At 39.2% G+C, this 26,369-nt stretch overlaps 1 protein-coding gene across 5 annotated transcripts in view; it reads right to left on the reverse strand.

Moving 5' to 3' along the window:
• LOC140741175 (sodium channel protein type 8 subunit alpha-like) overlaps positions 1–26,369 on the reverse strand; it is a 234,428-nt gene that overhangs the window by 162,984 nt on the left and 45,075 nt on the right. For all 5 annotated transcript variants that reach the window (XM_073071042.1, XM_073071044.1, XM_073071041.1 and 2 more), the window contains exons 4-6: positions 21,661–21,780; positions 4,769–4,857; positions 1,714–1,842 (exon numbers count right to left, since the gene is read on the reverse strand). In XM_073071042.1, the coding sequence (XP_072927143.1) occupies positions 1,714–1,842; positions 4,769–4,857; positions 21,661–21,780 (338 nt within the window). The remainder of the gene's footprint in view (positions 1–1,713; positions 1,843–4,768; positions 4,858–21,660; positions 21,781–26,369) is intronic.

The following is a 26,369-nucleotide window of genomic DNA, read 5'->3' on the forward strand; positions in this document are numbered from 1 at the left end:
AACAATCCAGCAGTAAGAGAAACATGAGGTCAGAATTTATTTCACCTTTTTGCTTTCCTTAAATGCTGGGTGGAACTGAAAGACTCATTTCCCCTTGTTCCATTCTGCCTTCTTTCAACCACAGCACTCTCTAGTTCCATCTCTCCCAACCAAGGAATCAGTGAAGAATATTTAGTTGTAATCAGTTTTTGTTTTAACCCTTCAAATAGCCTTTTTTCGGATGATGTTGTTTCCTGCCACCTAAACTCCTGAACTGCCTCTCACCAGTTAGTAGCACCCTCTCAGTTTGGGCAGGAGACTGTAAAGCCCCAAGAGTTTAAAATTAGGACTGTAGAGTCAAGTAATTCCTTCTAAGCTAATTGTCTACAGTCACATAACATGACTTGCGTAAGACACTAGGCCAAAATATCTTGTTCTTCCCTTTGACATTGAATCTGTCCTTCTCTTTGCCTCATTAAAACTCCTTTTCTAAAAGGAAACTATTAAAAATAGGCTTTAATGTAAACATTGACAAATAACATTTCCAGCACTCTCAAACTCAGTTTAAGTTCTGTGCAGCATTGCTAAATTCTGCAGAAACTTTTTTTTGGAAAAAAGTCTATATTCAACTTTATCTCAAACCAATTTGCGATTTTCTTCCACATTACTTGGAATTGCAAAATTATATTTCCGTAGATCCATTAGTGACTGTTTCCAACTGTTAAATTCCTTCCGTGAAGTTATCCTATACAGGCGAAAAACAGAAAAAAGGGATTCAAAGCAAGGTGCTTTTAGAACACCAAGGATTGACAGGGTGACTGATGTATAGAAGCTGATACCTGTGCTTATGGCATCCCTTTCACATCAGGTTATTTCCAAAATTAGTTTTAATTTCCCTTTATAAAGCAAAGAATCATTCTTGTGGACAAAGAATAAGGCAATATCATGCACGGTGCAATATTTCAGATCAGCACTCAAAGGGTTAACATTGGTGATTATTCCGTTTTGCTAAAATCTCTGCTTACATTATCGCTATCATAGGGCACATCGATAATTCATCTGTTTAAAAGGTGTTTAGCAATTTGAGTTATTGGGGATTACAGGTTGATTAACTCGCTACCAAATATATTTAACAAAGGAATAGAGTTATCAATAAATAAGAACCAACAAATAAATGTTATGTCATCTGTAAGCAACAAGCCATACAGAAGATCTGCAATAACAATAGTCAGTTTGCTGAGTAACATCACCTGTATCACCAAATCTGTGTGGGTTAAAAAATTGGTCAGATTGCAAAACACCTTTCATTGTTTGTATTAAATACTATAACCTTTACATCTTCATGACCACCTCTAGGCTTCCAAGTCCAGTCTAGTTCAACAGAAAACCTGTCGAGCAAAATTAGATCCACATAACAGAACTAGTGTCAACACTAGTATTAGCCAGCTTCGAAATCTTCAAGAATCATTACTACCATCTCAGCAAATATTATGCAGAGATTGTCATCGTTATCCCTAACCTTTAAACTTGGCAATATAGAAAATTACTGTAAATTAAGACCTGTAAACATTACTTGTAAAACTATTAAAAAATTAAATGGAAGTTTAAATATATATTAGATACTTAAAATACTCAAATTCCATGCAAATCACATTAAATTAGTTTCACAGTTGAGCCATTAGGTAACAATACTTTTTCAAATATCAAATAACCTACAGATTAAAAATTACTTACGCCATCATTATTACACTGAAATCCAGCCAATTCCATGGATCTCGTAGAAATGTAAAGCTATCTATGCAGAATCCCCTTGCAATCATTTTTACAAGAGATTCAAATGTATAAATGCCGGTAAATGTGTATCTGTGGAGGAGAACACAGAACTATATTTATTCAGAGAGGATGATGTGTGAGGAACTAACTGCTCAAAGGCTCAGTAGATCCCCGCCCCCACCCCACCCCAAGTAGCGTCAGTAAACTGAAATCAATCAAACACTCAAGACAACATTTTTTCAGACATAGACTGGTCAAATAATCTTTTCCAATGTTCTTTCCAATTATCCCAAGTTATCAACAGTACAATACTCAGTAACTCCTGTAAACTTATTTAACAATCATTTCATAGTATCTGAATGAACTTTAAAATTATAGCAGAATTTTTCAAAAAGCCCTTTAAATAATAATAATTCATTCTGGAAGATAATGCAACTGGATTTTTAGCAACATTGCGTTTTAAAAGCAAAGCTTATGGGCTCGGGGTTGAATATGTGCATTGGAATTGATAACTCTTTCATTTCCAACTTAATGAAGAATTTAATTTTAAAAATCCCAAATTATCTACTTGTCACCCAAGATCATGATCTTCTTTGGTAGTAACTTCTCACCTGTTCCAGATTCAAAAGGCAGCATCCAAGTTGGATCTTGGCACGTGAAGAAAAAAAGTGTTCTTGTACTTCACTGACCACCGTTAATTTTTATTGGCAATCCCCATTTGCCTGAGGTGGTGGCAGTCAGCCACCTTGAACCATTACAGTTTAGCCAATGAAAGTACTTTAACCTTGCTGTGAGGAGCTCTAGGATTATGACTCAAGGACAATGAAAAGATGACACTATATTGCTAAATCAGGATAGTGCAAGAAGTTACAAGGAAATTTGTTGGTCATTTTTCCATAGCCCTGCTATTCCTGTCCTTCCGAATGGTGACTGTCATATTTCTAAATGTTTCTCTGTTGGGATTTGCTGCTCTGAATGATACCCATGGCAGTTACTGCGTACTACAAGGAGGGGGAGTGAATGTGTAAGGTGGCTGTTGGGGCACCAATCCAGAAGATTATGTTCTGTATGGTTTGGAGCTTAAGTGTTAGTGGAGCTGAACTCATCTAGACAAGCAGATTCCAAGCCACCATTCCACAATCTTTGCTTTGCAAATGATGGAAAGTCCGAGTTTGATGGCAATCTCTTGCTGCAGGTTTCCCTATCTCTGACTCTGCTTTGCAGTGCGTGGCTTGTCTCATTAGTTCTCTTGTGAATAATGAGCCAATTGGCAGTTGGGGATTTGGCAATGGCAACACCAAGGAATGCAAAGTATGGAGTTATTCTGTGAGATGGTTATTGGCTGGGATTTCTTTGCAACTCATATTACTTGTCAATTACCAGCTCAAGTTGGTATGTTTTCCCTGGATTGCTATTTACAGCCTTGGGCTGTCCCATCATCTACATAGCTGCACCTTCAACAATTTTCCACATTAGAAGTCTTCATTTCTGACCTTAAGGCAAGGAGAAGATCCTTAATGGAGCAGATGAAGACCCAGGATACTATCCGAAGGCTCTTTGAAGTCATAATCAAATGATCCCTCAATTTCAAGGATAGTCACAAATTTTACCTCTGGAATTCAGATTTTATTGCACCCTTGGTTCAGAAAGGGACTCAAACTAAAGAAACAAGATTCCTGAAGGAATACAACTCAATTAAATGATCAGGGTCCTGGCATGTGCCATTGAAAACTCACCAACTGACTGAAATAAACAAATTCCCAGAAAGTGGATCAAGTCTGATACTTCCTGTCTGCACACTTCAGTTAGATAGCCTTGATTTATTACAGAAACTGTGTCGATGTTGAGGAAGAGCACAATAGTGTTCAGTTCTAACAGTTTTACACCATTGGCTCAGCTACATACAACATATTGGCAGAAAATATGAAGACAGAGCAACTTATTTTCTATGCTGTCTATAACAAGGGTTTCAGGAAATCCATCTACATCCCTATAATGGGAAACAATATTACTTTGATTTTTAGAGATTATAAATCTTTATTTACTGCATTGCACAAGTTTTTCTTGCCAGAATGCCAGCTAAAAATTGGTTGCATGGTACTTTAGTAAGCCCAATTTATTGATAACACTTTACTCTAGTTCCACGAATGTTATTAAAAATAATAATCTATTCTAATACGTAGAATCAAATATCCAAATTCAAAGTACATCACACATCTTTTAAGGTAGGTGAGGATGGGATGCCCTGCCATTTTTTCTGCTCTCCTCATCAGATATCTTCAATAGTTTGTAGGATTTATTTATGGATGTTTGCTCTTCCCTGCAGATTATTATACCTTTACAAAGCTAATTATTACCCTTGAAATAATCTAACAGGACAAAATTGGGCATTTGTTTAACACAACGGGAAACACAAAGACATTAACTAAACTCAGTTGTGATGCAATATTTTCTGATATGGCAGTTAAAACTATTTCACTCTTCTTCCCAAATTAATTTGCAGTTGAAAGTGTTACTGTATGGATGACCGAATAGATCTGGAGAAAGCAGTTGGCAGGCTGGCATCAAAGTGATATTTATTACATTGACATGGAGTCCAACATAAACTCCAATTCCATAACTCTGTGATGAATGTGGCAGCTTTATAACCATTTCAAGAGCCAAGATTTATGAGCGTCAGGGAATGTGGTAATGAAGTTGTGCTTAGAATAAAGTTATCAAAACCAGACTTTTGCTCTTTGAATAATCCACATTGAAATACCTTTTAAAAATGCCATTTCTTCAGATCAGCTCAGAACAAAACAAGAATGGAATATCCATTTTATTCCACTTGAGGCACCAGCAAAAATTCTCACTTCTCTTTGGTGTGCACGCTGCTCATTTTTAGGACAAACCGGAAGGATCCATAGCTTCCTCATTCCCTTTACAAAATGTCTTGTGTTCATTGCCATGCACAGTACAGTTTGACAAGTTGAGAGAGAACATTCACAAGGAGCAAATAAAGAGAGATACTTACTCCACTTGCTTAGACCAGTCTGGGGGTTTACTAAAAGTCATGAATACGCAGTTGGTCAAAATAGTGGCCATAATAATCATGCTGAACACTGTAGATTGAAGTTAAGGAAATCATACTTATTCCTGGTGTTCAATAATTAATACATTTATTAGATAACAATGCATTTTCATTTCCATGCTGTTACACATTTGCTGGCTTCTTCCTTATCAACAAGGATATGCATTACTTAACATGCACTGCTACCTGGATGATATTAAACTATTTCTTACACTACTGAGATCCTATAAGATGCCCAGAAGGCCAAGCCTCTCTGTTCGAGTTTTAGCTGCTGGCACCCAAATGTAAAATTACCTAATTTTCAACACCATCTCACTAATGTCAGGTCTCCTGCAGGTAATTGAGTGTGTATATTAAAACATATTCAACTTCAGCAACAGCAGGACTTAGCAAAACCAAAGGGAGACCTGGCCTGTGGGACTGGCAACTTTATTCCGTCAAGAATGGCAGGCAACGTGCATCATTCAGATGCTGAACATGAAGCTCAGCATTCATACTAACCTCCACCAGGGAACTGGGCTGTCTTTAGACCATTGAGTTCTATGTGGATGAGCCATTTGGAAAGTTCTAAAATATGCAGAATACCAAAAATTTATTGGAAGACAACAATTTTATTTGCTTGAAATTGTGAATGAATCATTTTCCTTCAGGTTTCAAATGAAATGTCATCTGCAAAGGAAATATTGGCATTCAAGTATTGTACCATCATAATCACTGTTCTATTCTTCCTCTTGACAATGGAACTGCAAGGCCTTCAGGCTTTCTTACAGGATCTCTACAGTTTATGTAATTCTTGCCTTACTTTCCTGGAATCCCAAGCAATGTGCCAGATACAAGACATTTAGAATGGATAGTACACCAAACCAACAAAAAAACCCACACAAAATGGATGAAGCTACTAAAGTGCATAACAGTGAAAACAGTTGCAATCATTGCCTTCACAAAATAAAAAGTGTAGGTTGGTTATAACAGCAATGACAACTTAAAATAAGGAAATATAACATGTAACTGCAGTGCGAGCAGCAAAGAATGCCTATTATTTGGATGACTAATGAAAAGATGACCATCTGTTCTATGATGGCTCTCAATGAAACAATTCCTATTATCTGTGCAAATCAACTGCTTGTGTCACCATTCTAAAAAAGGAACATTCAGTCAAAAAGGTTAAAGCAGAAAATGCTGGAAATTCACAGCGGTCCAATCAGCTTTCGAATGAAGAAAAACTAACCTGACACAACCCCTTCCATTGGATACAGATCCAGCCTGTAGTATTCCTTCAGATAATTGAAGGAGACATCTTTCTGCACCCTGATTGACAATTTTATTTCACGAGTATTGTTGAATGCCCAGTCTCCATTTTCCAGCTCACAGAAACGTGGATGGCCTACACAATAGATGGCTTTGGTCCAAAAATCCATAATCTAACATTGTTGACCATTTAGCAATGCAACTTGTAAGATATCCAAGACTGTCTGCTGGATGGAAAGTTTGTTGTGGTGGGGGGGGGGGGGGGGGGGGGGGGGAGAGAGAAGGTAACCTAAACCCCAGTTTTGGAAGGACTGGGGGTGGGTGTTAAAAAATTTGCTCCTAAATCTGCATAAAACAACAAATCTCATGCAAAGAGTGCCTGATAGAAGTGATTTTTCACTTTCCTATCATTCGGGCTGAGACTAATATAACACTACCAAAACATAGCAGGAGGAGATCTACTCTGCATCTAAATGCACTACACCACACATGAAACACAAATTTGGCATTCAAAACAGAAAATCCTCCATTTTCCTGACAACGAGAGCTTGAATATAAATATCTTATGAGTCCAACTGATGGAATAAAATTGGCCTCACTCTTTTGGCCTCTGATTAAACCAGATTAACTCAAGTTTCAACAGTCACAACCTGTTTCCTATACATTCAAACCCACAGCACAAAACTGCTTTAAAACACCACTGAGACCAATCATGGTAAGAGGCCACTTAATAACTGGCTGCAAGAGAAAAAAGTCTACCACTGCAAACAGGAGGTGCTGCGGTGAAGTAACAGGTGAAATATTGCTTAGAGTGCCAAAAGCTTTGTTGCACATTTAATCTGTCCCTACATCTCACTTAAGGATTATTAGATGCTAATACAGGATGCCCAAAATATGAAATAGTCAATTCTTCAAGGGGCACAGAAGTCACAAAAAAAAACTGTTCTTAAGATTTACACCTAACTGTTAGCCCAAGGACCCAATGTGTATTTCCAGCATTTGGTGTAATTTTTGCTTTCAAATTTTCAGGCAGCATCAAGTGCACATTTTTCTATCCATATACTATTAAAATACATCAACCTCAACTGCCACAGCTCAGATAAACTTAATTCTTATTTTAAAATCACTCATTATATCTATAGCACTTTGAAGCTACAGACTACTTGCAATATCTGACTACTTTGAAACAGCAAGGTAACAAAGACTTTAATGCACGGCATTGATTTGCAACTCATTTGTTCCTGCTTCTTTGCCTGTAATCAGAGGATCTCAGTGGCTCATTTTATTAACCAATCAGCAGCTGGAAACACTGCGGCTAATGGAGGAGAGCTGCCGCTTGCGAGTTGGCTGCTCTTCCGGCTGCAGGTGGCTGGCTGGCTGGCCTGCTTGCACGCTTATTGCCTGTTAGCTTGGCTGATTCATTGCGAGCAATCAGCATCCGTTTGGCTGGCTTGTTGGGAACAATTTGCATTCTGAGCACCAGCTTGACTGGTTGGCTAATTGCATGCAGACTGGCTAGTTGCTTCGTCCTTTCTTTTTACTGTTCTCAACCAGATTTTGCTCCCTCATTAAGTTTGTATCTCACATGCTTCACTCTAAACTTGTACTTCAACTTACCATTTCATGACACCCAATTTTAAAGGAAGTCTGTGTTATTGATCTTGACATGGATCCAGTTACTGCTGTGGAATTTTAGGGCATTTGGATACCTATTTTTCTATTATTCAGAACAGCTCATTAGCTTGAGCAATATCAAAGCAATACCGAAGGCTCACATTCAAGAATGAAGCAAGTTCCCTTGCTCCCTCTGTTGGGGAGTTTTCCTAGCCATTGGATAGAACATGAGAAAGTACAAGAAAGAGCACAACGTGGAAGTGAACAAGGTATATCTGGTGATGAATACAATGAGGTAACGCAGATGGAGGCTGACATGAAGTCAGTCGCTCATGATGATCCAACCACCTCGCAAATGTAAAATTAGTTTGGTAACCCAGACAAGTTTGATGCAAACATTAATTGGACTATGTTGTGTATTTAATATTTCGGTAAGATTTGAGTAATATTACAAATATATTGTTTAAGCATTCTTTGTTTTTTTTCACATTATTACTGGTCATACGTAAGAGTGAATGGCACGCGTCATTACACCACCACATCAAAGAGCACACCTCCCGAAAGTAAAACGAAGTAAGCATACACCTTTTATACCAGGCTTTTACTTTCGACTAATTTATGGAGTTACAAAGTGACGACAAGGAAGTTTTAAATGGACCCGAGACAACCACCTACCTGTTGAAGCACAGCAAGACATTAGATTTTTTTTTAAGCATAGTGAGGTGTTAGAGTTTTTAAAAAAGTTGAATAATGGACAAAATTCATGAGTCATAAACAGTGAGTACTGGGTGTAAATAATTTTATTTTAAAAGGCAGAAATGACTGACTACATCGGAAAGATAGACATGTTCAATTGCACAACACATAACTGGGTGATGACAAAGGAATGCCAGTTATACTGAGTACAAGTGGTGGAAGAGCATAGTTTGCTTAGGAGTTTGACTGCTCGAACCAAACCAGCCAAAATGAGCTTTGTTGATATTGTGAATGTAATGCAGGAACATTTTGAACCAAAACCATTGTTGACTACAGAATGCTTTAGGTTTCATAAGCGGAATCAAAACGAAGGGGAGTCAATTTCAGTGTACTTGGCTAAATTGAAGAAATGTCTGAGCATTGCCAGTTCAATGATGGTCTTAAGATCACATTATATAAACTAAATGGCACGTGTCATTACAGCACCACATCAAAGAGCACACATTCAAATTGGCCCCTAATTGAATAACAATTCACATTTAAAAGAGCAGTTGAAATTGCTGTATCAATGGAAACTACAGCCAAAGATACAATTGAATTTCAGTCAGGAATGAAAGTGAACGTGAACAAAACTGTAACATCTAAACAGGAACCTGACTGGCAGAACAAATTGCATTACTATTGTGGCAGGGACTCACATATACCAGACCAATGCAAGATTAAAGGTGAAACTTGCAGAAAATGCCACAAAGTAGGACATGTACAAAGAACATGTCGGACAGACAAATAATTTGACTGCGTAAGGAAGAGATAAAGATAAAAAGTCAAGTTGCAGTTTCAAAAGAGCACCAATCTGCACACTGCTAATGAAAAATCTGACAATGATGAAAGTGACATTGGACTGCGTAGCCTTGAGGTTTGCAATGTGAAAACTAACAATAGGTGAGCAATATGGCTTACACAAGAAGTGAATGACAAATTAATTAAAATGGAATTGGACACTGGCTCAGCTATTTGAGACATTCCACAAAATGAGTTTTAAGAGCATTTCAAAGATACTGAACTGAAGCCTGCAGATATCCAGCTAAGAACTTATACCGGAGAAGAGGTAACTCCTGTGGGAATGACACTCATAACAGTAAAATACAAGAACCAACAAACCACATTGGGCTTGTATGTGGTAAAAACAGGAGGATCAGCATTGTGGGGTCATGATTGGCTGAGACAACTACAACTTGATTGGAGATCCATCCACCATTTGCATGCCACATTGCCTGCCATAGAGTCAACTGAAAGTGAATTCAGAAAGGTACTGGATGATGCCACAGCAGTGTTTAAGGATGGCATTGGAAAACTCAAACATAAAGGGTAAAATAGTTCTAAATGAAAATGCCACACCCAAGTTTTACAAAGCCAGTCCTGCTCCTTAGACCATCTGTGATAAAGCAGCCAGTGAGCTAGATCACATGGAGGCTGAAGGAATTCTATCCAGGGTTGAGGTGGAGCCCATGGGCAACTCCAGTTGGTGCCAGTACCCAGAAAGAATGGGTCTGTCAAGATCTGTGACGATTTTAAGATCACCATCAATCCATTACTGAAAGTAGATCAATATCCTCTGCCCAGGATAGAGAATATCTTTGTAAACCTTTCTAGAGCGAAACTCTTCAGCAAAATGGCCTACCTACAGACGGAGATGGAAGAAGAGTCCAAAGTGTTTCTCACCATAAACACTCACAAAGGGCTTTATCTCTATAATAGGCTTATTTTTGGAGTGGCATCTGCACCTGCACTCTGGCAGAAAGCTATAGATCAGGTGCTGCAGGGCTGCCCAGGTATTCAGTGTTACCTGGATGACACCATTGTTACTAGTGAGGATGACAAGGAGCATCTCCAAAATCTCAGAACAGTGCTAAAAAAAAAGATAGGAAGATTATGGGCTCAGAGCATAACATGCCAAGTGTGAATTCTTTAAACCAAGCATCATTTACTGTGGTTACACTATTGATGCACAAGGACTACACAAGTGTGCTGAGAAAATTCAAGCAGTGCTGGATGCCCCAAGGCCAAAGGACATGTCACAGTTGTGGTCCTTTTTAGGATTTGTCAATTACTATAACAGGTTCCTGCCAAACCTGGCTACTGTGCTCCACCCCTTAAACTCATTACTACAGGGCAGGAAGAATTGGCAATGGACAAAGTGCAAGGTTGCTTTCCAAAAGGTAAAGGAAGTGGTGACATCAGACACTGTACGCACACATTATGATCCACACTGTCCAATGAAGCTTGCCTATGATGTGTCGCCTTATGGTATAGTGCAGTCATGTCATGTTATGAGTGATGGAAGTGAACAGCCCATAGCTTTTGCATCAGGTTCCCTTACCGCTACAAAGAAAAATTATACACAGATTGACCGAGGCCTCAAGTCTGCTCTAGCTTCTGTATTTGCATAGAAGGTAGGTTTGTGTCCTCCCCACTACACCACCAGAAAAGCTCGACTGTTGGTTCACTTCTGTGTTTAAGTTGTGCCTTTTCTTTTCCCCGCTGGGTTCTTAGTTGCTTAATGCCGTACTCTTCATCTGAAAAATGTTTGACGGCTCGCCTTGATAAGTAGCTTGTAGGTTATGGTTAAACGTGGCTGCTCATATCTAATCACCACTAATGGAATCCTATTCTCATGAACTGTGTGTTTGAAGGCTTTAATGACACATTAATACCGGTAACAAAACAATGTTTTTCATGAAAATGCACATCAAGTCCCTATACCCTGGTTCTTACTTTGTTGTGCTGATCTGGTCTCGTATTGTACAGAATTAACAGCAGCTAAGAACATTGTCACGGATAGAAATATTTATCTGGCTCTTTCAGTCAGCCGGGGTTTTGTTAATTTACCATTCACTGCAAAAGCGTTCACTTGCCTCTTTATCCATTGTGCAAACTGCACAAAAAGAATTGAGCTGTTCTGTTATGCTTCACAACTCCAAAACAAAAAAAAACTAATCGGGAAAAAGAACATGGAGCCAGAGATAACTTCTGTATGGTTAGTGTTTTACTTTAAGGAGGTGTGCACTTATGGCCCTTCACGTACTTTTACATATAACCTGCAATTAATTAACCAACAAAGAATGCTTAATCAAACATATTTACAATGTTAATCAAATATTACTGAAATATCAAATACGCAACACTCCTCCCTGCTTAGCTATAAACTCCAACTCAACATAGAATGCATCTCAATGATATACACAGTATATGACATAATACAACTACTATATCGACATTCACAGCATAGGAAATTTTAAGTTGTTCCATTCAGGCCTAAAGATTTGATAACTCTGGAGGATTTCTTGCACTTGTGGGATAACGTCTTTCCTGACCCGGGAGGTCATTCTGCTTGGCAGGTGGGGGGTTATATGGGAGGCAGGGTTTAAGGGTTGACACAACATTGTGGGCCGAGGGGCCTGTACTGTACTGTATTGTTCTATGTTCTATGAGGTGAGAGGGGAAAGAATACAAACTGGAAGGTGAAGGTGAAGCTAGGCGAGGGGGAAAGAGGGGAAAATAGTTGGGTGGGGGAGGGGAGATGAAGTGAGAAACCGGGAGGTGATAGATGGAAGAGGTAGAGGGCTGAAGGAGGAGGAAGATGAAAGGAGAAGGGGGTACCAAGGAAGAAAGGAGGAGGGGAACCAGAGAGAGGTGATGGGCAGGTGAGGAGGTGGGAAGAGAAAATGGGGCACCAGAATGGGGAATGGAAGAAGAGAGAAGGGGGAAGGGGAGAAATTACTGGAAGTAAGAGAAATCAATGCTCATGCCATTAGGGTAAAGGCTACCCAGTCAGAATATGTGGTGTTGCTCCTCCAAACTGAGAGTGGTCTCATCTTGGCAGTAGAGTTGTCCATGGCCCAACATGTTGGAATGGGAATGGAGGTTGGAATTAAAGTAGTTGGCCACCAGGAAATCCTACTTCTTGTGGATGAAACAAAGGTGCTCGATTGGTTCAGATTTTTGTTCTTGGATCAGTTTTGGGTTTAGATGTGGCACTTCCCAAATTCATAAGCCCTAGGGCACAGGGAAGATCAGCAACACCACCACATTTGCAGTGAGCTACTGGGACGGATCATAACTATGTGGGTGCAGCTTTGTAAACTCAGTCAAGTCAATGTTGGACCACCTATTCTGCTGGAAGTCTGGACTCGAGTTTATGGCTGAATTTTAAATGGGGAAGAGCTAACCAGCATCTTATTTACGGCAAGTGAATTTCTCAACAAGTCCTTCACTTTTAAGAAGTCAAATGTTTGCGTTCAGCACCCCTAAGCAGGGGGCTCAAATTTGGAAGCAGAAGTTACATCTGACCATCGAGTTTAAGACATTCCACTATGGAATTATCATGTCAATGTAAAGTAGGTGCACTGCATACATTGTCCAAGACAAATAACGATCCCAATTATTTTGAGCATTCCATGAGAAACAGTGTGTCCAGTGTGAAACCCCATCTCTTCAGTCTCCACTTTTAACTTTTAAATACAAAACTGATACCTCTTAGGAGAGCAATGTACAGAATGTAAAGGAGCTACGGTGATTACCAGAACTGGATGGAAAGTTTGGAAGATGGATCCGCAGCCATTGACTTGTTAGAAATTCCTAGGGCATTCTAATCATGAACATGATTATTATTTATACAGTGTTAGCTCTCAAGTCTCAAGGAAACTTCAATGTCATTATAAATGCCATTAGGCATGTGCAATTTAGTACCCAGATGAATCGGTGCTCCTCTCTATTTGTGTAACTGTTGCCTGTATCACATTCCCATGTAATAATGCTTGCCTTCTTGTCCCAACAAGAACCAAAGATGAATACATGTGGGGTTAGTAGAAGCCATCTACTAAAAGCAGAGGAGATTTGAGGATATTGCCAGGATGAGTAACTTTCAGCTACTCAGTACAGATTGTGCACATAACTGAAGGCAGACAATGACAGAGAAGTGACACTAAGAATAAAGTTCCAAAGGTAGGCAAACAGATCAGGGCCGATTTTGTTTAAGCAAAGTCAATAACAAGGGGAAATAAACTTAAGTTAATCAGATCAATAATAGAGATCGTTTTTTTAAAAAATAGCATATTTTAAGAGGATTCTGGGACTCTGACCGAAGGCTGAAGGCACAAACCCTCAAGTTTAAAAAGCAACAACACAAGTACTTCAAGAGCTATAATTTACAAGTCTGAGGACTACCACTTTATGAGATTGACCCAGGAAGATCCATTTTCAGACAGTATGGATACAGAGACAAAAATGTTCTTTAATGGTGGAAAGCAAGCTGATGAGAACACTCTTCTGCATGCCTCTCAGGTTGGGAGGAACAAGCTTTAGAAGTTTGACTTGGTACAGCACCAACCACACTCTATGCACAGAGGCAGGCGACTCATGAAAAGTGATGCATTAAGTTGGCCAATGCACTCTGCACTGCTTATTTACTTTGAGGAGCACCGAACAGTTGGGCATATCTGAAAACAACAGCAAGTGGGAGCAAACTGGGAGCCAGATAACTATTGTAGGAAAGGCAGATAATAGTGCTGAAGATAAGGTAGCTGGTTTACAAACAGAGGCAATACGAGGTGAGGAGAGGCTGTTGATAGGGCAAAATTGCAGTCAACAGGATGAGTTGCAATGTAAAAGGCAGACAAAATCGAAAAGGGTGAATACAAGACTGAAGGTGTTATATTTGAATGTGCACAGTATACAGAATAAGCTAGATGTTGTTGCAGCTCAGTTGCAGATTGGCATGTATGATATTGTAGCCATCACTGAACCATGGCTGAAAGAAGATTACAGCTGGGAGTATTGTATGAAAGGACAGGCAGGAAGGCAGAGGGGTAAACTGTTGCTCTGTTGGCAAATTGAAATCAAATCATTAGAAAGAGGTAACATAGGATCGGTAAGTGTTGAATCATTGTGGATAGAGCTAAGGAACTGCAAGGGTAAAAAGACCCTGATGGGAGTTGTACACAGGTCCCCCAAATGGTAGTAAAGATGTGACCTGCAAATTACAACAGGGGATAGAAAATGCACACTAAATGGTCAATGTTATAATAGTCATGGGGGACTTCAATATGCAGGTAGATTGTGAAAATCAGGTAGGCGTTGGAGGCCAGGAGGGGGAATTTCTAGAGTGCCGATGAGATGGCTTCTTGGAGCACCTCATGGTTGAGCCCACTAGGGCATCAGCTATTCCAGACTGGGTGTTGTGCAATGACCCAGAATTGAATAGAGAGCTTAAGGTAAAAGAACCCTAATGGTAAGTGATCATAATATGATTGAATTCACCCTGAAATATGAGAGGGAGAAGCTAAAGTCATATGCATCAGTATTACAGTGGAGTAAAGGGAATTACAGAGGCATGAGAGAGGAGTTGGCCAGAATTGATTGGAAAGGAACACTGGCAGGGATGGTGTTAGAGCAGCAATGGCTGGAATTGCTGGAAGTAATTCAGAAGGCACAGGATATCTACATCCCAAAGAGTAAGAAGTATTCTAAAGAAAAGATGACACAACTGTGGCACACAAGGCAAAAAATAGCGGGAAGTTAAGGAATTGGGAAGCTTTTAAATACCAACAGAAGGCAACTAAAAAAGTCATTAAGGTAAAGATGGAATACGAAAGCAAGCTAGCCAATAATATTAAAAAGAATACCAAAAGTTTTTTCAGATACATAGAGTGTAAAAGAGGTGAGAGTGGATATCAGACTGCTGGAAAACAATACTGGAGAGGTAGTAATGGGGACAAGGAAATGGTGAATGAACTGAAGTATTTTTGCACCAGTCTTCACTGGAAGATACGAGCAGTATGTTGGAAGTTCCAGATGTCAGGGGTCTTCAAGTGTGATGCACCATCAATAACTCTCTGAGACGCGAGGCGAGATATAGGCTTTTATTGGCTGGAAGAAAGAACAAGCAGCAATTGACCACCATACTACATCCTGGAGACTGAGGCCAGGCTCAGTCTCCAATCGCCTTTATACCGGGGTCCGTGGAAGGAGCCACAGTTAGTGGGAGGAGCCACAGGAGCAGGTATATGTAGTTCACCACAAAGTGTGCAAACTTACTATTACTTGAGAGAAGGTTCTTGGGAAACTGGAACATCTGAAGGTAGAAAGTCAGCTAGACTAGATGGTGTACACCTCAGTGTTCTGAAAGAGGTAGGTGAAGAGATCGTGGAGGCATTAATCAATAATCACTAGATTCTGGAATGGTTCCAGAAGACTGGAAAATTGTAAATGTCATTCCACTCTTCAAGAAGGGAGAGAGGCAGAAAAAAGGAAATTAAAGGCCAGTTAGTCTGACATTAGTGGTTAGGAAGATGTTGGAGTCAATTGTTAAGGATGAGGTTTTGGGGTACTTGGAGGCACATGATAAAATAGGCAACAACACACACAAAATGCTGGTAGAACACAGCAGGCTAGGTAGCATCTATAGGGAGAAGCGCTGTCGACGTTTCGGGCCGAGACCCTTCGTCAGGACTAACCGAAAGGAAAGATAGTAAGAGATTTGAAAGTAGAGGGGGGAGGGGGAAATGCGGAATGATAGGAGTAGACCGGAGGGGGTGGGATGAAGCTAAGAGCTGGAAATGTGATTGGCAAAAGGGATACAGAGCTGGAGAAGGGAAAGGATCATGGGACGTGAGGCCTCAGGAGAAAGAAAGGAGTGGGGGGAAGCACCAGAGGGAGATGGAGAACAGGCAAACAACTAAATATGTCAGGGATGGGGTAAGAAGGGGAGGAGGGGCATTAACGGAAGTTAGAGAAGTCAATGTTCATGCCATCAGGTTGGAAGCTACCCAGCCGGTATATAAGGTGTTGTTCCTCCAACCTGAGTTTGGATTCATTTTGACAATAGAGGAGGCCATGGATAGACATATCAGAATGGGAATGGGACGTGGAATTAAAATGTGTGGCCACTGGGAGATCCTGCTTTTTCTGGTGGACCGAGCGTAGGTGTTCCATGAAACGGTCTCCCAGTCTGCGTCGGGTCTCACCAATATATAAAGGGCCACACCGGGAGCACCGGACGCAGTATACCACACCAGCCGACTCACAGGTGAAGTGTCACCTCACCTGGAAGGACTGTCTGGGGCCCTGAATGGTGGTGAGGGAGGAAGTAAAATAGGCCATAGTTAAGATAGTTTCCTCAAGGGAAACCTTTGACAAGGTGTCACACATGAGGCTGTTTAACAAGCTACAAGCCCATGGCATTACAGGGAAGATTCTAGCATGGATAAAGCATTGGCTGATTGGCAGGAGGCAAGGAGTGGGGATAAAGGGAACATTTTCTGGCTGGCTGACAGTGACTAGGGGTCTGTGTTGGGATCGATTCTTTTAACATTTTATGTCAATGATTTGGATGATGGAATTAATGGCTTTGTTGCAAAGTTTGCAGATGATATAAAGACAGGTGGAGGGACAGGTAGTTTTGAGGAAGTAGAGAGGCTACAGAAGGATTTAGACAGATTAGGAGAATGGGCAAAGAAGTGGCAGATGAAATAGTGTCAGCAAGTGTTTGGTAGAAAAAAAATGAAAGGGTTGACTATGTTCTAAATAGAGAGAAAATACAACACTCTGAGGTACAAAGGCACTTGGGAGTCTTTGTGCAAGATTCCCTAAAGGTTAATTTGCAGGTTGTCAGTGGTGAGGAAGGTAAATGCAACGTTAGCACTCATTTCAAGAGGTCTAGAATATAAGTACAGGGATGTGATGCTGAGGCTTTACAAACACTGGTGAGGCCTCACTTGGAGTATTGTGAGCAGTTTTTGGCCCCTTATCTTAGAAAGAATGTACTGAAACTGGAGAGGGTTCAAAAGAGGTTCACGAAAATGACTCCAGGATTAAACGGCTTGTCATATAAAGAGCTTTTGATGGCTCTGGGCCTGTATTCACTAGAATTCAGAAGAATGAGAGATGACGTCATTGAAACCTATTGAATAGTGAAAGGCCTTGATAGAATGAATGTGGAGAGGATGATTCATTTGGAAGGAGAGTCTAAGACCAGAGGACACAGCCTCAGAATAGACAGGTATACTTTTAGAACTGAGACAAGAAGGAATTTCTTTCACTAGAGAATAGCGAATCTGTGGAATTCTTTGCTACAGGCAGCTTTGGAGGCCAAGTCTATATGTATATTTAAGGCAGAGGTTGATAGATTCTTGATTGGTCAGGGCATGAAGGGATACGGGGAGAAGGCAGGAGATTGGGGCCGAGAGGAAAATTGGATCAGTCATGATGAAATGGTGGAGGAGACACAATGGTCCAAATGGCCTAATTCTGCTCGTCTCTCTTGTGGTTCTGCCGCTACTCTCTCAGACAGCCCAGGTGATTGAGAGATCTGAATTGAACATCCATTTAATAACAATGCCTCAATTGCATCAAATTGTGGAAGTTGACTGGTTCCAATTGTTAAGATGTTAAATTTGGCGATGCATTTCCTACCTTGTGTGCCACAATCTCCAGCTTTAATTGCAATAAAGATGCAAGTTTAAGTGAGAAATGTCTGTAAATGGATTCTGTTCATGTATTCACAAGACAAAGTGAAACAAGGAAACAAGGAAACGGGGTGCAAACGTAGCACAGGAATTCCTTGGAGCTGAATAACACTGGTTTTAGCATGACAAATTAAAAACAGCTATGGAACCAATCAAACAGGCCACTGATGTTGATGGCATTATCTATAAAGTCAGGAACTTGCAGAAATCCAATTGGTTGCTATGAAATTTAGAGCAATTAGTATTTACTTTAAACTTGAAGCAACCCCGATGGACTTCAGTATCTTGAGGCCATACATGTTGCTATTCTTTCTGCAAGTTTATGTGTTAAAGACATTGAACACACTCCTCAAAACAGCAGAAATAGTTCAGCGACTATACGGCAAAAGATAACTGAATAAATATGTCAAAAAGTTTTCTGAAGTTTAAAATCTACCCCTATAAGATTTAAAGGGCAATAGGTACAAAACTAATTTTAGCCACAACGTTTGCAGTCAGAGGAAGTGGCACATTATCTACTAAATGTCATCTGGTCAACATGATTTACATTTTGAAGTACAACACAAGATATACTTCATGGTTCTAGAAGAATATGATGTAGCTCTGTATCGAGATAGACATTGACTAGGTGCTAAAATTAAGAATTGGAACAAATGCATTTAAATTGGTACACCCAGAGCAGAGGAGATCATTGCCCACTTCTCACAAGGTTTTATGTGCATAATTAAGTGTGAAACTGCAGGAATGTGATAGATGTCCTAAATCCTTTCAGAGATCTGGAAGTTTTCTTCAAATATCACTTTTTTTAAAAAAACAAAGCAACTCTAAGGTTTTAGGAGTATCACACACAAAATGCTGGAAAAACTCAGCAGTCAGACAGCATCTATGGATGGAAATGGACAGTTGACTTTAAGCCAAGACCCTTCATCAGCAATTATTATTTTAGCAATTAGTTTGCTTCAGTAGAAGAATGTGTAACTACAGAATACAAAACTTGAAAATTTAATCATAACATGAAGCCTCTAACCCCTCAAGCTAACTGTTAACCAAATTAAAGGGAATTTGTTTCTGAGCATGCTTATAGTTCTATTGTGTCAATCTTTGCAGTCTTCAGATGCTCATGATCTAAGCTGCATTTATTTAGCACATTTATCCTTTTCCCAAGCCACTTCAAGAGAACATAATCAAGAAAAGGGTTTAGCATTAGAGAGCAGGGTGGCTGCACAGTTTAGCTTTGTTGAGATACTTAAGAGGTAAAAGGATATGAAAAAATGCCAGGGTTTAGTGTTGAAGGCATAGTTGCCAACACTGGGGCAAGGAAATACATGAGATTCAGCAAAGTTGGTTTTGAAGGTGAATTGAGTTCAGAGACTTCTAGCACTGCAGAAGATTGTGAGATAGGGAAAGACAAGGCCAAGTGAAGAACCGAACACTAAAATGGATTTTTAAAAAAATATATGAATGGGTCAATGGATCAGGAGTCAGTGAGCAATGCAGCAATGGATGAAAGGAGATGTTGCTGAACTAACGTTTCAGGAAGCAAGATGGAAGATGGGCCTGAAGAATTCTGAAATAGGCATATCTAGAGGTAATAAAGGCACAGTTGAGAACTTCAGCAGCAGACAGATCAAGAATTGTCTCCTCCATCATGAAAATAACCCATTTTCACTTCATTCGCATTTGATCCTAAATTAGAACACTTACATTTGCTGCACAATATTCACTTCAGTGAAGAAAGCACCATCAGAGATTCCCCAATACAGCACTGAACTGCCACATAGACCATAAAATGGAACCCACTCTTGCACTCTAAGAATGGCTCAGATTTAATTGTTTATCAAGATAGCCCACCTTGGTTGGAATTTTAGGACAAGTTAGATTGATTATTAAAAGTGTATAAAAACAGAATTTTGGGTCAGTAGCCTGGCTCCTAAACTATAGTTCAACTGTGATGCAAATGGATGGAGAGGGAAGTCAGGATCAAACTCTGTTGCAGAGCTTCATAGTGAATCAGCTTGCTAATGGTAAATCCCTTTCTGATAAACTGGTAAGGGTACATGGAAGATATTATGGAGAGGGGCTAGCAAGTCAAGGGAGGGGAGTGAACTGGAAAAGAATGGTTTCTAGGGAGCGGTGGGGGGGAAGATACCAGACAACAAGAATTTTATTTGCAGAATTATATTCCAATCCTTGTTGTTATTAGCTTTTGATGGTAAGAATAGGGCTGAAGGTGGAAAATCTATCAAATGCGCTTCCAAGCTCGAAACACTAATAAATTAGTTTGTCTGCAAGAGAGCACATTAGCACAAATTTAATAGTTTCAGCTAAAAGCCCTGGAACATTAAGCAAACGCTCCATTCAATAACAGAGTGGATGCTTCACATCAATGCTGCAGATGCAATACAAGTGTAGTCCAAGTCCAGCAGAAATGATTGATCTGACATCAGAATCAAGTGAATGAAGATCTCTTTCCTTCTCATCCTGGAAATGATCCTACATCATTATCAAGTAGAGATGCAAGGCTTTGAGCAGGTTCAATAATATACAGTGAGAATGCATTATGCTCCCTGTAATTCAAAATCAGCTGTGCTAACAGGAAGGGCAACAAAATTCCTTAATACGAGTCTTTAAATATTAGTGCACAAATGCTCTTATTATACCATCTGCTCTTATGCCATTTAAATTGTTTGATGCCTCCAAACTAAGTGTATATGAACGTACTAAACATTTGTTCATAAATATTTGAACAAGTTTGAAAGGCAAGAACAGACCAACAGTTGGAGAAAACCTGATAAATGTCAATGATGTTGAAGGAGGCATGAAGTATGACAAAGTTATTTAGATCAATTAATCCTTGAGAATTCATTTCAGCTTTCCAGCAGAGTCATTGTTTTCTATATTATAAAGGAAGGTCATTACAGTGAAGCTCTATCGCAATTACTTGTTTACATCAAGTATCATTTTTCGTATTTAATATAGATTTCCTCTTGGCAAAGGAAGAATTTCTTTCTTTTTTTCATGCAGCAAAATCATGAACCTGTCCTTTTTGAACATGTAACTTCAAATAGCAGCCAAAGCAACTTCACCTCAGTGTCAGCCTCCAATTACAAATACTATATTCTTTCTAAAGATTTGTTTTAAAGAATGTGTTCAAATTAGAAGCCAGCCTACACTAAAACCATATAATATACTGATTAACATTCTACTACCCTTCTGCTTCTTACACCTGAATCACAAAGGAATGCTGTGTACTATTAAATACATTTCTTCATCTGCGCTAAATTATATATGGAAAACTATGGGGTTCAATTATGGTTTCATAATTCACGTTATTATTTAATCCTGGGAAATACAAAACTGACAGAGACATTGATAACATCCTCTTTACTTTCTCACTTCATCATTATGAAATTAGGTCAGAAAAGTTTAAACTGTCAAAATTTGCAACATCTCCGGAGTAATATTTTATACGCACACCTAAAATATTTACAACAGCACAATATAGTGACGGCATAAGAACGAGGGAAGAAATCTGTAAGTCACCTTATTTGAATAGAACTGCTTGGATATATACTTATCACATGATGAGCACGATATTGGATTCACCAATATATTGCATGCAACCTGATTTTGCATTTGGTTTGCTGATAAAACAGTAAATTGATGCAAAGTACAACACAGTACATTTAAAATTGCCAGATTTTCATCTACTAGCACAAAAGAAAAACAAGATGTAAAACACTAAAAAGGATATGAATGTATCAAAATTTTAATAGCGAATCTCCTCAGTGGATTCAAGGGGCCTAAAATGTACATAGCAGGTGTGGCACTAAATCGGAAGATAGCTTTTCCTCTGTTTAGTACTATAAAGGTCTGTGAGGAGAAAAGAAGGAACATTGTTACACAGATGGTAAGCATAAGATGTTCAACACATTTTCATGCAGTAGATATATGCAATTTCAATGGACAGCTTGAAGAAAGATGGAGAAGATATTTCCAATTAATGGCTAAGAGATATTTTCAATGCACTACAAACATTTTCAAAAAGTGGGCAGCATTTAAATGAATGAAAAAGTCAGATTGTATTGTCTACAATATAATTTGCAAATTAGTTGTTACCAAATCTAAGTGACTTAATGCACAAAAACCAAGTGCTCCGACACAAATACAGGGATTTTAGTTCTCCGTGGAAAAGGTCACACAAATGGGTGACTCTTGAACTTTAAATTATTGAGTAGGGAACTTATCAGACAAGCAGAAGGGAGTGAATAACTCCAACACTTCCAATAAATTGGACAAATCACACTCAGATTAAATTAAAGCAGAAAACTATTTTCTTCTTCGTACCACGTTCAATTGCACATGGAAAGCATTCTTTGTCATCACTTAGCTCTAAGGTTTCGTAACAGGTAATTTTTAATTGCTAACAGTAATTTTCCACCTAATTCACTAATATCAATCTGACTACACAAAACAGTTTTGGGTGAAGACCTTTCAATCTTCTTGATATCAATCTGGAATACTACTCCTACATTCTCCATATAACTGTATTTTACTTTTTTTTAAATTTGGGAGTCTAAAGCCTTGGTTTCAACCATTCTTCCTACTTAACTATTCCCATTATTTATCATTTTACATTTAATTACTTTGTTCAATTGTGGTATCGGATATAAACCTTGTTGATACAGGTCTGCTGAATTCATGTCAATTAATGCTTATGATATATGATAAAGGACACATTTCCACCTTAACCAGCAGTCCAGATTTAGCTATAAAGTTGAGTAATATTTCTGGGATTGAGCAGGATTAATTTCCACAGACAAATAACCAATGTTCAATTTCACTTCTATACATGATTTTGGTGCACAGGCTTGCTTTCATACACTCACTGTAATTTTTTTTAATTTTGTTATATTTTTACATCAATTAGACATAGCATGCAAGTGCCAGTGAGTGAAAAATCTCACCTGGAGACAGTGTCAGCACCAGGAATGCAAAACCAAACAGACCAAAAACAGCCTTGACCCTCTGCAACCTCAAAATGCATTTCAGATATCCAGAACAGCTAAGCTAAGGGACAATAACTTGAGTGCAGCGATTAAGGTAAAGTCACGTATTTTTGTGGTGTGGAATATACTATACCCATTACCACCCTGTAAATTTGCTGCATCATCAACCATTTTTAACTGCAGATGCAATACCTCAGCTCATATCCCAAGATATTAAGACAATTAAGTGCTTTCATGTCACTTTGGAAAACATATAATCATTCATTTTTCTTTAAACATTGAGGAAAAATAGCATACACAGAATGGATAAATACTTGTGGCTTGAAATAGCTCATTATACTGTTAATTTTTAAGTATTAAGAAAGCAAGTCATATGAAATATTTTGAAATTTGAAGTGAAGCCACAGTCTTAGTCTTAAAACCTTAATGTAATCTGCTCAGCAGCCTTTATCAATTGAAAAGTATTTCATTAAAATACAAGCAATTAAAGTAGTTCAACATAATTACTTACATATTTTGTGTGCATTGCTTTAGTTACCTTGAAATTTGCGGCCGTGGATCAGGGTAACCACTAATCAAGCTTTGATCTGCCCATTTTGGGGTTTAGTCACCCAGCAATTTTGAACCACACCAAACTAAGGGGTATTTCATCCACTGTTGAATATTGAAAATTGGCAGTGCATGTACAAGAGCAAACCATTTTTGCATTTGCGCATATGCAAGACGACCATTTTACATTTGCATATCATATTGACTCATATGCGCAGAGCTTTATTTAATTTTAGGATGAGCAAAATGGCCAACTCGTTGGGAGGTAAAGCAGCTTCATTGCCCCAAACAACAATCTAGTACTGGTAAGTATCACATGGACTATGTTAGGGAATTAGGGAATTGGACTATCACCTATCCAATTGCAGTTTTTGAATGGATTCTGTGGAATTTTTGCATGTACAATCCAAGTACCCAGCTCTTGCACCCAAAGTGTAGATACGTCAATAAGGTTTTCAATGATATTATCATAAAAATAAATTTCAGATCTCAAGCCAAGAGCCAACCAAATTCCTTTCCAATAAAGCAGAATCTTGGTGTTACTGTTCCTAAGTAGAAGTGGTAAATGGAGGCACTATGCTGTTTATTTATAAAGTTTATGATTGCACTTATGGACACAGATGACAGAACAAAAGTAGAGCAAACTTTTGGTGGGTGTTCCAGCAGATCAAAAGAAATATCCCTATTTTAGTCATCTTACTAAGTAATTTCAAACTTGGGTGTTATTTGCACACATTCGTAATCCACGGCAGGCCAATTAGAGTCCCAATGTCATAATACACTATTAGGAATGTGTTAATGGAACATTTAAAATATCACTGAAAAAAATTAGATCCCCGAGTAAAATTAGCCTTTGCAATATCTGAAGTACTGTCACAAAAAGAAAATCTCAGCAAAAAGATAAACAGATCAAAATGTAGAAACTATATGCAACGTCAACTAATAAAATGACAAACGTTAACACATCATATAATATTGCAACAGGATCCTTTCAAGAATATCTTTTGCTTTAATAGGCAAATCTCCTTTGACCTGTATGTTCTAATTCTTGGTTCATTAAATGTCACCATTTGATTTTTAAAACAAAATTTCTTTCACCAAGACCCAAGACATAACCTTCACTGAAAACTGTATAACTCTGTATGACTGAGTTTCCCATCCCCTACTACCTACCAGCTTTCAAAATACAAACCAAAGAACTGCACTTATTAACACCTTCCCTCCTTTTACTTCCAAATTCATTATCTCAACATAAGGCATCTGAGCTCAAATTCATCAAAGTACGCTTCACGTATGTTATTCCAACAAATCAGAATTTTTAGGAGGATTATGGGAAGCGGTTCCTAAGAGTTGTCATAGCTAGGGCTTGGTAGTGGGGATAAGCTCCTGCTACCTATTAACTGCTCCAAATGGCGTGCTTCTCAAATAGCCTCTGACAACCAAGTCCACCTCCTGGCCTTCAGGTGTGGCTTAGCTAATAAACCCAGAAGAACTGTTTCTACTGATAGGATAAAGGTCAGTTACTGACACCTTAAAACCAGTCACTAGGCAGATGGGGCTCATCAGCTGTGGTTCCAGCTCATCTGGGAGAAGAAAAACTCTGATCTCAAACCTCCGCTGCCTTCGGGAAGGGGAGGCTTCAGGAGTAAACTCCGAGGAAAGCTCTGGAACTGGAGTTGCTTAGGCAGACCTACACCGAGTTCAACACTGACTGGTGACTCCTGCAACACTCCTAGTGCCAGATTGCATCAGCCTCTGGATTTATCAGGGGGAGCCTGCCATGTGGGCAACATATCATACTGCACTAGCTTGCGCATCATGTAGACAGCTGGGATGTAACGTCTATGGTCGATCCTGACTAATAGAGGGCCTCATATGGGATTAGGGCTCTTGCATCAACAGCCAATCCACAACATGGTACAATATACAGAATGTGCAAGGCACTTTGACAAAACACTTGATGCAGCACAGGTTTCAGGCTGCAAAAACTTGAACAAGAAAACGGCAATGCACAATGATTGCAGGACAATGGCATAAACTTAAGCAAAGAGTTTTGCATTCATACTGCAATTTAGCGCATATGCCATTGATGCCGAATTACGTCAACCGGCATTCTACAAGTAATATCAGCAACACTTTTGCGCTCAGCAAATCCTGCAATGTCAGACTTTTGGGTAGCATTTAGGAATAACAGCCTATACATACCCTTTGCTAATGTTCACCTGAACAACAAGTAGTGTTTCATCCAACAGATGGCGGAACATCTGACGCTATGGCACTTCCTTTGCACAGCATAGAAGTGTGAATCTAGACCTAGAGCAGGGCTTGAATCCATAGCTTTAATTTAGCTAGGATGCTACTGACTGATTTCATTCCGACAGAAAGATTAATTCAAAGTGGAAGAAGTCCAAATCTAGAGAGCACGTAGAGGGAAAATGATTAGATTTTTGACCTTTCAGCAAGTGCATTGCTCATCACTTTACTAAGCCAAAATAACCAGATGATCCCGGATTCCCCGTTGTCTGTAGACACAGTGGAGCAGAACAGTAGGGCCAATACTGACCTCAGCACCATTTCTGCTCCCAACTATTGGCCAGCGACAGCTGCTGTAAGGTGCTTGTGCCCGAACATTTAGGATGGGATTCGGCTTGGCTGTGACAATCTTTCATCCACCTGTAAAACCTACCAGCCAAGCAGTGCTGCAGGCCAAGTAAATGAAGGCAGATCGACTTCTTCAACTGCCTCTAGCAAGCATATGCGCCTTTGAAGAAAGTGGCCAGAAAATTAGATGCAAGTACACAGAAAACAAAAAAAAATATTTGCAAGTAAATGGTCATCATTTAATATGTGTTCTCACCATTTAATATGTAGGATTCAACCTGTACAATGTCATTTCTAGAATCT

Source organism: Hemitrygon akajei, chromosome 18, assembly GCF_048418815.1.
Source record: "Hemitrygon akajei chromosome 18, sHemAka1.3, whole genome shotgun sequence".
In the NCBI taxonomy this organism is placed as follows: Eukaryota; Metazoa; Chordata; class Chondrichthyes; order Myliobatiformes; family Dasyatidae; genus Hemitrygon; species Hemitrygon akajei.